The sequence below is a fragment of the Pseudophryne corroboree genome, chromosome 1 (assembly GCF_028390025.1).
Source record: "Pseudophryne corroboree isolate aPseCor3 chromosome 1, aPseCor3.hap2, whole genome shotgun sequence".
NCBI classification, from domain to species: domain Eukaryota; kingdom Metazoa; phylum Chordata; class Amphibia; order Anura; family Myobatrachidae; genus Pseudophryne; species Pseudophryne corroboree.
Window position 1 is genome coordinate 813301318 of NC_086444.1, and position 15802 is coordinate 813317119.

General features: G+C 49.4%; 1 protein-coding gene across 1 annotated transcript in view; it reads left to right on the forward strand.

Moving 5' to 3' along the window:
* The first annotated feature begins 15387 nt into the window (after nt 1-15387).
* The window catches only part of PPA2 (inorganic pyrophosphatase 2), a 113166-nt gene continuing 112751 nt past the window's right edge, over nt 15388-15802 (forward strand). Inside the window, exon 1 of the mRNA XM_063919340.1 lies at nt 15388-15736. Within this exon, the coding sequence (XP_063775410.1) occupies nt 15556-15736 (181 nt within the window). The 5' untranslated portion in view covers nt 15388-15555. The remainder of the gene's footprint in view (nt 15737-15802) is intronic.

Consider the following 15802-nt stretch of genomic DNA (forward strand, 5'->3'; position numbering starts at 1 on the left):
GCCTCGTAGGCCGCCACCATTTTCCCCAGAACTCGAGTGCATTGGTGAACTGATACCCTTTTCGGTTTTAGCAGTTCTCTGACCATGTTCTGGATGTCTTGGGCTTTCTCTATTGGGAGGAAGACCTTCATTTGTTCCATATCCAGTATCATACCTAGGAACGGCAGTCGAGTTGTCGGAATCAACTGTGACTTTGGTAGATTTAGAATCCAACCGTGTTGCTGGAGCACTCTCAGAGAGAGCGCCACACTGCTCAGCAATTTCTCTCTTGATCTCGCTTTTATCAGGAGATCGTCCAAATATGGGATAATTGTGACACCATGCTTGCGCAGGACCACCATAATTTTCGCCATTATCTTGGTGAAATTCCTCTGGGCCGTGGAAAGTCCAAACGGCAACGTCTGAAATTGGTAATGACAATCCTGTACAGCGAATCTCAGGTATTCCTGATGGGTGGCATATATGGGGACATGAAGGTACGCATCCTTTATGTCCAGAGACACCATAAACTCCCCCTCCTCCATGTTGGCTATTATCGCTCTGAGTGATTCCATTTTGAATTTGAATCTTTTTATGTACAGGTTTAGGGATTTCAGATTCAAAATCGGTCTGACCGAACCGTCCGGTTTCGGGACCACAAATAGGGTTGAGTAGTAACCTCTTCCCTGCTGGTGCAGGGGAACCTTGATTACCACTTGCTGTATACACAGCGTTTGAATTGCAGCTAACACTACATCCCTTTCCGATGTGGAAGCTGGTAGGGCCGATTTGAAAAATCGGCGCGGGGGCACCTCCTCGAATTCCAGTTTGTAACCCTGGGAAACTATTTCCAGCACCCAGGGATTCAGGTCCGAACTGACCCAGGCATGACTGAAAAGTCGAAGACGTGCCCCCACCGGTGCGGACTCCATCAGGAGCCCCAGCGTCATGCTGTGGGTTTTGAAGCAGCCGGGGAGGACTTTTGTTCCTGGGCACCTGCCGCAGCAGGTGCTCTCTTGACTCTGCCCTTACCTCTGGCGAGGAAAGAGGATCCCCAACCTCTTTTAGACTTGTGCGACCGAAAGGACTGCATCTGATAGGGTGTTACTTTCTTTTGCTGTTGGGGAAAATATGGTAAAAAATTTGATTTACCTGCTGTAGCTGTGCAAACCAGGTCCGTCAGCCCATCCCCAAACAATACATCCCCCTTATAGGGTAGTACTTCCATATGTTTCTTGGAATCCGCATCACCCGTCCATTGGCGAGTCCATAATGATCTTCTCGCTGAGATAGCCATGGCATTGGCCCTAGAAGCTAGAAATCCAATGTCCCTTTGAGCATCCCTCATAAATAAGACTGCGTCTTTTATATGGGCTAGAGTTAGGAATATAGTGTCCTTATCCATAGTATCAAATTGATCTGTCAGCTCATCTGTCCAAGCTGCAATTGCGCTACACACCCATGCCGACGCAATCGTCGGTCTTAGCACAGCACCCGTATAAGAATAAATACCCTTTAAGGTAGTTTCTTGCCTGCGATCTGCTGGGTCTTTAAGGGCCGCTGTGTCAGGAGACGGTAGCGCCACTTTCTTGGATAAGCGCGTCACGGCCTTGTCCACAGTGGGGGGTAATTCCCAAATCTCCCTGTCCTGCTTATGGAAAGGGTATGCCATAAAAATTATTTTGGGGATCTGCGGTCTCTTATCCGTAATCTCCCAATCTTTTCCAAAGAACTCATTTAATTCATGAGATGTGGGAAAATTAATAATCTGTTTCTTTTCCTTAAACATGTGTACCCTTGTGTCGGGGACCGAGGGTTCATCCACAATATGCAAGACATCCCTTATTGCCACAATCATACCCTGAATAGTTTTAGTCACCCTAGGGTGCAATTTTACTTTGTCATAGTCGACACTGGAATCAGAATCCGTGTCGGTAGTAGTGTCTTGTGTTAAGGGACGCTTTTGAGACCCCGACGGGCCCTGTGAGTCGGTCCAATCAGATGATTGACCGCCTGATGTCCCCCCTAAACCAGCCTTATCAAGCCTCTTATGTAAAGATGCCACACTTGCATGCAACGTATGCCACATGTTCATCCAATCAGGAGTCGGCACAACCGAGTGGGCACTCATTTGCTCCACCTCCTCCTTGGAGAAGCCTTCTGCCTCAGACATGTCGACACACACGTACCGACACCCCACACACACAGGGATTTACCTATAAGGGGACAAAACCCCAACCAGGCCCTTAGGAGAGACAGAGAGATAGAGTATGCCAGCACACACCCAGCGCTTAAAAACACTGGAATATACAACCAGATAGCGCTTTTATATGTTTATAATCGTAATCTCCACTCACTGCGTCGCCAAAGTGCCCCCCTCCTCCTTTTTCCAACCTGTGAAGCTCAGCAGGGGAGAGAACAGGGAGCCAGCGTTTTCTCATGCAGCCTCTGTGGAGAAAATGGCGCTGGTTAGTGCTGAGGATCAAGCCCCGCCCACCCGACGGCGGGCTTCGGTCCCTTCATCATATATTAATAAAATGGCGGGGGTCCGCGGATTTACTGTCCCCCAGCCTAATCCACCTTATTTATGGCCAAAACGAGGTTTATTGCTGCCCAGGGCGCCCCCCCCCCCCTGCGCCCTGCACCCTTCAGTGCCTGCATTGTGTGTGTGACAGGGAGCAATGGCGCGCAGCTTACCGCTGCGCGCTTACCTCATGAAGATCTGATGTCTTCTGCCGCCTGAAGTCTTTTCCTCAATACTCACCCGGCTTCTATCTTCGGCATCTGTGAGGAGGACGGTGGCAGCGCGGCTCCGGGACGAACCCCAGGTGAGACCTGTGTTCCGACTCCCTCTGGAGCTAATGGTTTCCAGTAGCCTAGAAGCAGTGCCCAACTTCACAAGCCAGCTCTGCTTCTCTCTCCTCAGTCCCACGATGCAGGGAGCCTGTTGCCAACAGGACTCCCTGAAAATAAAAAACCTAACAAAATTATTTTTCCACAGAAAACTCTGGAGAGCTCTCTGCAGTGCACCCATTCTCCTCTGGGCACAAGATCTAACTTAGGTCTGGAGGTGGGGCATAGAGGGAGGAGCCAGTGCACACCCATAGTCAAAGTTCTTTTTAGGTGCCCTATCTCCTGCGGAGCCCGTCTATACCCCATGGTCCTTACGGAGTCCCCAGCATCCTCTAGGACGTAAGAGAAAACCAGATAGCGCTTTTATATTATATATAATAAGAATTTACTTACCGATAATTCTATTTCTCGGAGTCCGTAGTGGATGCTGGGGTTCCTGAAAGGACCATGGGGAATAGCGGCTCCGCAGGAGACAGGGCACAAAAAGTAAAGCTTTAGGATCAGGTGGTGTGCACTGGCTCCTCCCCCTATGACCCTCCTCCAAGCCTCAGTTAGGATACTGTGCCCGGACGAGCGTACACAATAAGGAAGGATTTTGAATCCCGGGTAAGACTCATACCAGCCACACCAATCACACTGTACAACCTGTGATCTGAACCCAGTTAACAGTATGATAACAGCGGAGCCTCTGAAAAGATGGCTCACAATAATAATAACAACCCGATTTTTGTAACTATGTACAAGTATTGCAGATAATCCGCACTTGGGATGGGCGCCCAGCATCCACTACGGACTCCGAGAAATAGAATTATCGGTAAGTAAATTCTTATTTTCTCTATCGTCCTAGTGGATGCTGGGGTTCCTGAAAGGACCATGGGGATTATACCAAAGCTCCCAAACGGGCGGGAGAGTGCGGATGACTCTGCAGCACCGAATGAGAGAACTCCAGGTCCTCCTTAGCCAGGGTATCAAATTTGTAGGATTTTACAAACGTGTTTGCCCCTGACTAAGTAGCCGCTCGGCAAAGTTGTAAAGCCGAGACCCCTCGGGCAGCCGCCCAAGATGAGCCCACCTTCCTTGTGGAATGGGCATTTACATATTTTGGCTGTGGCAGGCCTGCCACAGAATGTGCAAGCTGAATTGTATTACACATCCAACTAGCAATAGTCTGCTTAGAAGCAAGAGCACCCAGTTTGTTGGGTGCATACAGGATAACAGCAAGTCAGTTTTCCTGACTCCAGCCGTCCTGGAACCTATATTTTCAGGGCCCTGACAACATCTAGCAACTTGGAGTCCTCCAAGTCCCTAGTAGGCGCAAGGCACCACAATAAGCTGGTTCAGGTGAAACACTGACACCACCTTAGGGAGAGAACTGGGGACGAGTCCGCAGCTCTGCCCTGTCCGAATGGACAAACAGATATGGGCTTTTTTGAGAAAAAAACCACCAATTTGACACTCGCCTGGCCCAGGCCAGGGCCAAGAGCATGGTCACTTTTCATGTGAGATGCTTCAAATCCACAGATTTGACTGGTTTTAAACCAATGTGATTTGAGGAATCCCAGAACTACGTTGAGATCCCACAGTGCCACTGGAGGCACAAAAGGGGGTTGTATATGCAATACTCCCTTGACAAACTTCTGGACTTCAGGAACTGAAGCCAATTCTTTCTGGAAGAAAATCGACAGGGCCGAAATTTGAACCTTAATGGACCCCAATTTGAGGCCCATAGACACTCCTGTTTGCAGGAAATGCAGGAATCGACCGAGTTGAAATTTCTTCGTGGGGCCTTCCTGGCCTCACACCACGCAACATATTTTCGCCACATGTGGTGATAATGTTGTGCGGTCACCTCCTTCCTGGCTTTGACCAGGGTAGGAATGACCTCTTCTGGAATGCCTTTTTCCCTTAGGATCCGGCGTTCCACCGCCATGCCGTCAAACGCAGCTGCGGTAAGTCTTGGAACAGCCATGGTACTTGCTGAAGCAAGTCCCTTCTTAGCGGCAGAGGCCATAAGTCCTCTGTGAGCATCTCTTGAAGTTCCGGGTACCAAGTCCTTCTTGGCCAATCCGGAGCCATGAGTATAGTTCTTACTCCTCTACGTCTTATAATTCTCAGTACCTTAGGTATGAGAAGCAGAGGAGGGAACACATACACCGACTGGTACACCCACGGTGTTACCAGAACGTCCACAGCTATTGCCTGAGGGTCTCTTGACCTGGCGCAATACCTGTCCCGTTTTTTGTTCAGACGGGACGCCATCATGTCCACCTTTGGTATTTCCCAACGGTTCACAATCATGTGGAAAAACTTCCCGATGAAGTTTCCACTCTCCCGGGTGGAGGTCGTGCCTGCTGAGGAAGTCTGCTTCCCAGTTTCCATTCCCGGAATGAAACACTGCTGACAGTGCTATCACATGATTTTCCGCCCAGCGAAAAGTCCTTGCAGTTTTTGCCATTGCCCTCCTGCTTCTTGTGCCGCCCTGTCTGTTTACGTGGGCGACTGCCGTGATGTTTTTCCCACTGGATCAATACCGGCTGACCTTGAAGCAGAGGTCTTGCTAAGCTTAGAGCATTATAAAATTACCCTTAGCTCCAGTATATTTATGTGGAGAAAAGTCTCCAGACTTGATCACACTCCCTGGAAATTTTTTCCTTGTGTGACTGCTCCCCAGCCTCTCGGGCTGGCCTCCGTGGTCACCAGCATCCAATCCTGAATGCCGAATCTGCGGCCCTCTAGAAGATGAGCACTCTGTAACCACCACAGGAGAGACACCCTTGTCCTTGGATATAGGGTTATCCGCTGATGCATCTGAAGATGCGATCCGGACCATTTGTCCAGCAGATCCCACTGAAAAGTTCTTGCGTGAAATCTGCCGAATGGAATTGCTTCGTAGGAAGCCACCATTTTTACCAGGACCCTTGTGCAATGATGCACTGACACTTTTCCTGGTTTTAGGAGGTTCCTGACTAGCTCGGAATAACCCCTCCCCCTTCCAGCACCTGATATATAATTATCTCCAGGTATGATTGAGCAGCTTCCAAATTGTTTGTCTGCTTGTGAGCATGAGGCATTAAATGGGAGCAGCATTTGGAAGGCATGCTGTTCCTTGTAGTGCCAATGGGAGATCCTGGGGGTGGCTCCCTGGTAAGTTAGCTCTCTGTCTGGAAATGTTTTAGTAATGACCTTTATCATGAGGCGTACTGTGACAAATTACATGGCCCAATGTGGGCACTGCTATTAAGTAGTTAGGACTGCTGTATCAGAGAAGCCGTGAAGTGGCCAGCAGCTTAAACATGTGTTTGCAAACATTTGTGACAAATTCTCTGAATTTTATTACCAGATAGATTCAGGGATGGTTACAGGTAATTTTCAGTGTGCGGAAGGGAATTTGGGGGTGGGGATTTGCACCCCCCTTCCTCTTTGTTTGTCTAGCTCGGATAACTCCCTGGCTTTCTCTTCCGGGAGAAACACCTTTTTCTGGACTGTGTCCAGAATCATCCCTAGGCACAGCAGACGTGTCGTCGGGATCAGCTGCGATTTTGGAATATTTAGAATCCACCCGTGCTGTTGTAGCAGTATCCGAGATAGTGCTACTCCGACCTCCAACTGTTCCCTGGACTTTGCCCTTATCAGGAGATCGTCCAAGTAAGGGATAATTAAGACGCCTTTTCTTCGAAGAAGAATCATCATTTCGGCCATTACCTTGGTAAAGACCCGGGGTGCCGTGGACAATCCAACGGCAGCGTCTGAAACTGATAGTGACAGTTCTGTACCACGAACCTGAAGTACCCTTAGTGAGAAGGGCAAATTTGGGACATGGAGGTAAGCATCCCTGATGTCCCGGGACACTATATAGTCCCCTTCTTCCTGGTTCGTTATCACTGCTCTGAGTGACTCCATCTTGATTTGAACCTTTGTAAGTGTTCAAATTTTTTAGATTTAGAATAGGTCTCACCTAGCCTTCTGGCTTCAGTACCACAATATAGTGTGGAATAATACCCCTTTCCTTGTTGTAGGAGGGGTAATTTGATTATCACCTGCTGGGAATACAGCTTGTGAATTGTTTCCCATACTGCCTCCTTGTCGGAGGGAGACCTTGGTAAAGCAGACTTCAGGAGCCTGCGAGGGGGAAACGTCTCGACATTCCAATCTGTACCCCTGGGATACTACTTGTAGGATCCAGGGGTCCTGTACGGTCCCAGCGTCATGCTGAGAGCTTGGCAGAAGCGGTGGAAGGCTTCTGTTCCTGGGAATGGGCTGCCTGCTGCAGTCTTCTTCCCTTTCCTCTATCCCTGGGCAGATATGACTCTTATAGGGACGAAAGGACTGAGGCTGAAAAGACGGTGTCTTTTTCTGCAGAGATGTGACTTAGGGTAAAAACGGTGGATTTTCCAGCAGTTGCCGTGGCCACCAGGTCCGATGGACCGACCCCAAATAACTCCTCTTCCTTTATACGGCAATACACCTTTGTGCCGTTTGGAATCTGCATCACCTGACCACTGTCGTGTCCATAAACATCTTCTGGCAGATATGGACATCGCACTTACTCTTGATGCCAGAGTGCAAATATCCCTCTGTGCATCTCGTATATATAGAAATGCATCCTTTAAATGCTCTATAGTCAATAAAATACTGTCCCTGTCAAGGGTATCAATATTTTTAGTCAGGGAATCCGACCAAGCCACCCCAGCTCTGCACATCCAGGCTGAGGCGATCGCTGGTCGCAGTATAACACCAGTATGTGTGTATATACTTTTTATGATATTTTCCAGCCTCCTGCCAGCTGGCTCCTTGAGGACGGCCCTATCTATAGACGGTACCGCCACTTGTTTTGATAAGCGTGTGAGCGCCTTATCCACCCTAAGGGGTGTTTCCCACCGCGCCCTAACTTCTGGCGGGAAAGGGTATACCGCCAATAATTTTCTAACGGGGGGAACCCACGCATCATCACACTTCATTTAATTTATCTGATTCAGGAAAAACTACAGGTAGTTTTTTCACATCCCACATAATACCCTCTTTTGTGGTACTTGTAGTATCAGAAATATGTAACACCTCCTTCATTGCCCTTAACAAGTAACGTGTGGCCCTAAAGGGAAATATGTTTGTTTCTTCACCGTCGACACTGAAATCAGTGTCCGTGTCTGTGTCTGTCGACCGACTGAGGTAAAAGGACGTTTTAACGCCCCTGACGGTGTTTGAGACGCCTGGACAGGTACTAATTTGTTTGCCAGCCGTCTCATGTCGCCAACCGACCTTGCAGCGTGTTGACATTATCACGTAATTCCATAAATAAGCCATCCATTCCGGTGTCGACTCCCTAGAGAGTGACATCACCATTACAGGCAATTTGCTCCGCCTCCTCACCAACATCGTCCTCATACATGTCGACACACACGTACCGACATATAGCACACACACACAGGGAATGCTCTGATAGAGGACAGGACCCCACTAGCCCCTTGGGGAGACAGAGGGAGAGTTTGCCAGCACACACCAAAGCGCTATATTTTACAGGGATAGCCTTATAATAAGTGCTCCCTTATAGCTGCTTTTATAAAATCACAATTTCGCCAAATTTTGCCCCCCCTCTCTTGATTTAACCCTGTTTCTGTAGTGCAGTGCAGGGGAGAGCCTGGGAGCCTTCCTGACCAGCGGAACTGTGTGAGGAAATGGCGCTGTGTGCTGAGGAGATAGGCCCCGCCCCCTTTTCGGCTGGCTCGTCTCCCGCTTAAAAATGGATTCTGGCAGGGGTTAAATATCTCCATATAGCCCCGGAGGCTATATGTGAGGTATTTTTTTTTGCCAAAAAAAGGATTTTCTCTATCGTCCTAAGTGGATGCTGGGGTTCCTGAAAGGACCATGGGGAATAGCGGCTCCGCAGGAGACAGGGCACAAAAAAGTAAAGCTTTACTAGGTCAGGTGGTGTGCACTGGCTCCTCCCCCTATGACCCTCCTCCAGACTCCAGTTAGATTTTGTGCCCGAACGAGAAGGGTGCAATCTAGGTGGCTCTCCTAAAGAGCTGCTTAGAGAAAGTTTAGTTTAGGTTTTTTTCTTTACAGTGAGTCCTGCTGGCAACAGGATCACTGCAACGTGGGACTTAGGGGGAAAGTAGTAAACTCACCTGCATGCAGAGTGGATTTGCTGCTTGGCTACTGGACACCATTAGCTCCAGAGGGATCGAACACAGGCCCAGCCGTGGAGTCCGGTCCCGGAGCCGCGCCGCCGACCCCCTTGCAGATGCTGAAGCGTGAAGAGGTCCGGAAACCGGCGGCTGAAGACTCCTCAGTCTTCATAAGGTAGCGCACAGCACTGCAGCTGTGCGCCATTTTCCTCTCAGCACACTTCACTGGGCAGTCACTGAGGGTGCAGAGCGCTGGGGGGGGGCGCTCTGAGAGGCAAATATAAACCTTATACAAGGCTAAAAATACCTCACATATAGCCCATAGGGGCTATATGGAGATATTTAACCCCTGCCTGACTGGAAAAATAGCGGGAGAAGAACCCGCCGAAAAAGGGGCGGGGCCTATCTCCTCAGCACACGGCGCCATTTTCTGTCACAGCTCCGCTGGTCAGAACGGCTCCCAGGTCTCTCCCCTGCACTGCACTACAGAAACAGGGTAAAACAGAGAGGGGGGGCACATTAATGGCTATATATATATATATTAAAGCAGCTATAAGGGAGCACTTAATATAAGGATATCCCTTGTATATATAGCGCTTTGTGGTGTGTGCTGGCAGACTCTCCCTCTGTCTCCCCAAAAGGGCTAGTGGGTCCTGTCTTCATTAGAGCATTCCCTGTGAGTTTGCGGTGTGTGTCGGTACGTGGTGTCGACATGTATGAGGACGATATTGGTGTGGAGGCGGAGCAATTGCCAAATATGCAGATGTCACCCCCCAGGGGGTCGACACCAGAATGGATGCCTTTATTTGTGGAATTACGTGATGGTTTATCTTCCCTTAAACAGTCAGTTGAGGACATGAGGCGGCCGGACAATCAATTAATGCCTGTCCAGGCGCCTCAAACACCGTCAGGGGCTGTAAAACGCCCTTTGCCTCAGTCGGTCGACACAGACCCAGACACGGGCACTGATTCCAGTGACGACGGTAGAAATTCAAACGTATTTTCCAGTAGGGCCACACGTTATATGATTTTGGCAATGAAGGAGACGTTACATTTAGCTGATACTACAGATACCGTAAAACAGGGTATTATGTATGGTGTGAAAAAACTACAAACAGTTTTTCCTGAATCAGAAGAATTAAATGACGTGTGTGATGAAGCGTGGGTTGCTCCTGATAAAAAGTTGATAATTTCAAAAAAGTTATTGGCATTATACCCTTTCCCGCCAGAGGTTAGGGCGCGCTGGGAAACACCCCCTAAGGTGGACAAGGCGCTCACACGCTTATCCAAACAAGTGGCGTTACCCTCTCCTGAGACGGCCGCACTTAAGGATCCATCAGATAGAAAGATGGAAGTTATTCAAAAGAATATATACACACATGCAGGTGTTATACTACGACCAGCTATAGCAACTGCCTGGATGTGCAGTGCTGGAGTAGTTTGGTCAGAATCCCTGATTGAAAATATTGATACCCTAGATAGGGACAATGTTTTACTGTCGTTAGAACAAATAAAGGATGCATTTATCTATATGCGTGATGCACAGAGGGATATTTGCACACTGGCATCTCGGGTGAGTGCTATGTCCATTTCAGCCAGAAGAGCCTTATGGACACGACAGTGGACAGGCGATGCGGATTCAAAACGTCACATGGAGGTTTTGCCGTATAAAGGGGAGGAGTTATTTGGAGTTGGTCTATCAGACTTGGTGGCCACGGCTACTGCCGGGAAATCCACTTTTTTACCTCAAGTCACTCCCCAACAGAGAAAGGCACCGACCTTTCAACCGCAGCCTTTTCGCTCCTACAAAAATAAGAGAGCAAAGGGCTTGTCGTACCTGCCACGAGGCAGAGGAAGAGGGAAGAGACACCAACAGGCAGCTCCTTCCCAGGAACAGAAGCCCTCCCCGGCTCCTGCAAAAACCTCAGCATGACGCTGGGGCCTCTCAAGCGGACTCGGGGACAGTGGGGGGCCGTCTCAAAAATTACAGCGCGCAGTGGGCTCACTCGCAGGTAGACCCCTGGATCCTGCAGATAATATCTCAGGGGTACAGGTTGGAATTAGAGACGGATCCTCCTCATCGTTTCCTGAAGTCTGCCTTACCAACCGTCTCTTCCGAAAGGGAGAGGGTGTTGGAAGCCATTCACAAGCTGTACGCTCAGCAGGTGATAGTCAAAGTACCCCTATTACAACACCAGGGGTACCTCAGGTTCATTGTTCAAAACTGTCACTATCAGTTTCAGACGCTGCCGTTCGGATTGTCCACGGCGCCTCGGGTCTTTACCAAGGTAATGGCCGAGATGATGATTCTTCTTCGAAGAAAAGGCGTATTAGTTATCCCATACTTGGACGATCTCCTAATAAGGGCAAGGTCCAGAGAACAGCTGGAGACAGCTTTAGCACTATCTCAAGAGGTGCTAAGACAACACGGGTGGATTCTGAATATTCCAAAATCCCATTTAATCCCGACAACTCGTCTGCTGTTCCTAGGAATGATTCTGGACACGGTTCAGAAAAAGGTTTTCCTTCCAGAGGAAAAAGCCAAGGAGTTATCCGATCTGGTCAGGAACCTCCTAAAACCAGGAAAAGTGTCAGTACATCAATGCACAAGAGTCCTGGGAAAAATGGTGGCTTCTTACGAAGCAATTCCATTCGGCAGATTCCATGCAAGAATATTCCAAAGGGATCTGTTGGACAAATGGTCAGGGTCGCATCTGCAGATGCACCTGCGAATAACCCTGTCACCAAAGACAAGGGTGTCACTTCTGTGGTGGTTGCAGAAGGCTCACCTATTAGAAGGCCGCAGATTCGGCATTCAGGATTGGATCCTGGTGACCACGGACGCCAGCCTGAGAGGCTGGGGAGCAGTCACACAAGGAAGAAACTTCCAGGGAGTATGGACGAGTCTGGAAAAGTCTCTTCACATAAACATTCTGGAACTAAGAGCAATCTACAATGCTCTAAGCCAGGCGGAACTTCTCCTGCAAGGAAAGCCGGTGTTGATTCAGTCGGACAACATCACGGCGGTCGCCCATGTAAACAGGCAGGGCGGCACAAGAAGCAGGAGTGCAATGGCAGAAGCTGCCAAGATTCTTCGCTGGGCGGAGAATCACGTGATAGCACTGTCAGCAGTGTTCATCCCGGGCGTGGACAACTGGGAAGCAGACTTCCTCAGCAGACACGATCTTCATCCGGGAGAGTGGGGTCTACATCCAGAAGTCTTCAACATGTTAATAGACCGTTGGGAAAGACCAATTGTAGACATGATGGCGTCTCGCCTCAACAAGAAACTGGACAAATATTGCGCCAGGTCAAGAGATCCACAGGCAATAGCTGTGGACGCACTGGTAACTCCTTGGGTGTACCAGTCAGTGTATGTGTTTCCTCCTCTGCCGCTCATACCAAAGGTATTGAAGATCATACGGCAAAGAAGAGTAAGAACAATACTAGTGGTTCCGGATTGGCCGAGAAGGACTTGGTATCCGGAACTTCAAGAGATGCTCACGGACGAACCGTGGCCTCTACCTCTGAGAAGGGACCTGCTACAGCAGGGTCCCTGTCTTTTTCAAGACTTACCGCGGCTGCGTTTGACGGCATGGCGGTTGAACGCCAGATCCTAAAAGGGAAAGGCATTCCAGAAGAAGTCATTCCTACCTTGATTAAGGCACGGAAGGAAGTCACCGTGAAACATTATCACCGCATTTGGCGAAAATATGTAGCGTGGTGCGAGGATCGGAGGGTTCCGACGGAGGAATTCCAACTGGGTCGTTTCCTACATTTCCTGCAATCAGGATTATCTATGGGTCTCAAATTGGGATCCATTAAGGTTCAAATTTCGGCCCTGTCAATATTCTTCCAAAAAGAATTGGCCTCTGTCCCTGAGGTCCAGACTTTTGTCAAGGGAGTACTGCATATACAGCCTCCTGTGGTGCCTCCGGTGGCACCGTGGGATCTAAATGTAGTTTTAGATTTCCTCAAATCCCATTGGTTTGAACCATTGAAAAAGGTGGATTTGAAATATCTCACATTGAAAGTGACTATGTTACTAGCCCTGGCCTCTGCCAGGAGAGTATCTGAATTGGCGGCTTTATCTTATAAAAGTCCTTATCTAATCTTCCATTCGGATAGGGCAGAACTGCGGACTCGTCCGCATTTTCTCCCTAAAGTGGTATCAGCATTTCATCTGAACCAACCTATTGTGGTGCCTGCGGCCACTAGCGACTTGGAGGACTCCAAGTTGTTGGACGTTGTCAGAGCCTTAAAAATATACATTGCAAGGACGGCTGGAGTCAGAAAATCTGACTCGCTGTTTATATTGTATGCACCCAACAAGTTGGGCGCACCTGCTTCTAAGCAGTCGATTGCTCGTTGGATTTGTAACACAATTCAACTTGCACATTCTGTGGCAGGCCTGCCACAGCCTAAAACTGTAAAAGCCCACTCCACAAGGAAGGTGGGCTCATCTTGGGCGGCTGCCCGAGGGGTCTCGGCATTACAACTCTGCCGAGCAGCTACGTGGTCGGGGGAGAACACGTTTGTAAAATTTTACAAATTTGATACCCTGGCAAAGGAGGACCTGGAGTTCTCTCATTCGGTGCTGCAGAGTCATCCGCACTCTCCCGCCCGTTTGGGAGCTTTGGTATAATCCCCATGGTCCTTTCAGGAACCCCAGCATCCACTTAGGACGATAGAGAAAATAAGAATTTACTTACCGATAATTCTATTTCTCGGAGTCCGTAGTGGATGCTGGGCGCCCATCCCAAGTGCGGATTATCTGCAATACTTGTACATAGTTATTGTTAACTAATTCGGGTTATTGTTAAGGAGCCATCTTTAAGAGGCCCTTTCTGTTGTCATACTGTTAACTGGGTTTAGATCACAAGTTGTACGGTGTGATTGGTGTGGCTGGTATGAGTCTTACCCGGGATTCAAAATGCCTCCCTTATTGTGTATGCTCGTCCGGGCACAGTACCTAACTGGAGTCTGGAGGAGGGTCATAGGGGGAGGAGCCAGTGCACACCACCTGACCTAGTAAAGCTTTACTTTTTTGTGCCCTGTCTCCTGCGGAGCCGCTATTCCCCATGGTCCTTTCAGGAACCCCAGCATCCACTACGGACTCCGAGAAATAGAATTATCGGTAAGTAAATTCTTATTTTCATTGCTGCCCAGGGCGCCACCCCCCCAGCGCCCTGCACCCTCAGTGACTGCCGTGTGAAGTGTGCTGAGAGCAATGGCGCACAGCTGCAGTGCTGTGCGCTACCTTAAGAAGACTGAGGAGTCTTCTGCCGCCGATTCTGGACCTTCTTCTCTTTTCAGCATCTGCAAGGGGGCCGGCGGCGAGGCTCCGGTGACCATCCAGGCTGTACCTGTGATCGTCCCTCTGGAGCTAATGTCCAGTAGCCAAAGAAGCCAATCCATCCTGCACGCAGGTGAGTTCACTTCTTCTCCCCTAAGTCCCTCGATGCAGTGATCCTGTTGCCAGCAGGACTCACTGTAAAATAAAAAACCTAAGCTAAACTTTTCTAAGCAGCTCTTTAGGAGAGCCACCTAGATTGCACCCTTCTCGGCCGGGCACAAAAACCTAACTGAGGCTTGGAGGAGGGTCATAGGGGGAGGAGCCAGTGCACACCACCTGATCCTAAAGCTTTACTTTTTGTGCCCTGTCTCCTGCGGAGCCGCTATTCCCCATGGTCCTTTCAGGAACCCCAGCATCCACTAGGACGATAGAGAAATATATATATATATATATATATATATATATATATATAATCTCCAATTTCCCACTCACTGCGCGCCAATGTGCCCCCCCTTTCTTTTTTCCAACCTCTGAAGCGTTCAGCAGGGGAGAGTCCGGGGAGCCAGCGTTTCTCATGCAGCCCTGTGGTGAAAATGGCGCTGGTTAGTGCTGAGGGATCAAGCTCTTCCCCCCCAGCGGCGGGCTTCGGTCCCTCTTCAATTTTCACAAAAATGGCGGGGGATCATCTATTAAGCCTAATGGCACCTTATTGCCCCCCCCCCCCCCCAATAGATACATAAGAACATTTTTAATGCCATTGCACAATTATCAACAAAAACAGACCACATAAGATATCTAAATACATTTCTAGAGAACAATTGTTGGTGACAAAACTACAGTATATAGCATGTACAAGACTATTCCCATGGGCAGTCCCAAGATTGGCATTTTCTGCTGGAAATTGTTTAGCAAGATAACAAAATAACCTACAATCATTTCTCAATATATTTTTTTTCTGAGTGCTGCAAGTTAACTTATCAAATATTAAATGTAAAGGAGGGTATATGTGTGTGTGTACAGTACGCACAGATCTCTCCACACTGACTGAGGGAAAGTTAGACTCTTCCACATGTGAGTGCGGGGCAGAGGTCAGCGCGCGGTGGGGAGGGCACGGCGGGCGCCTGGTCAGCCATTTTCTGTGGCTTTGCTGTGTGTGTTTTCCCAGCGGCCATGTTCTGGATCGGATGCAGCCGCCGTGCCCCTGTCAGGCGTGTAGATGGCAGTGTCGGATAGCGCTGCTGCGGCTGTGTGTAGTGTACTGTGTAGGGGTTGCGCCTCCGCCGCCAGAGGAGGGGATATAACATGAACGTGCTGCGGCGCTCCGGGTCGGCGATTAGCCTCTGCCGAGCTACTGCTGCTGCCCTGAAGCGGTGCCCTGGAGGGATAGCCGTAGCGTGTCACCGCCGCTGGCTCAGCAGCATGCCGCGCTACAGCACCGAGGAGAGGGGGCGGCTCCACACCGGCGATTACCGGCTGTACTTCAGTAAGTAGCGCCGCTGCATCAGCGGAGGGCTGGTCGGACTGCAGGAGGCTGGCAGTGTGCTGCAGC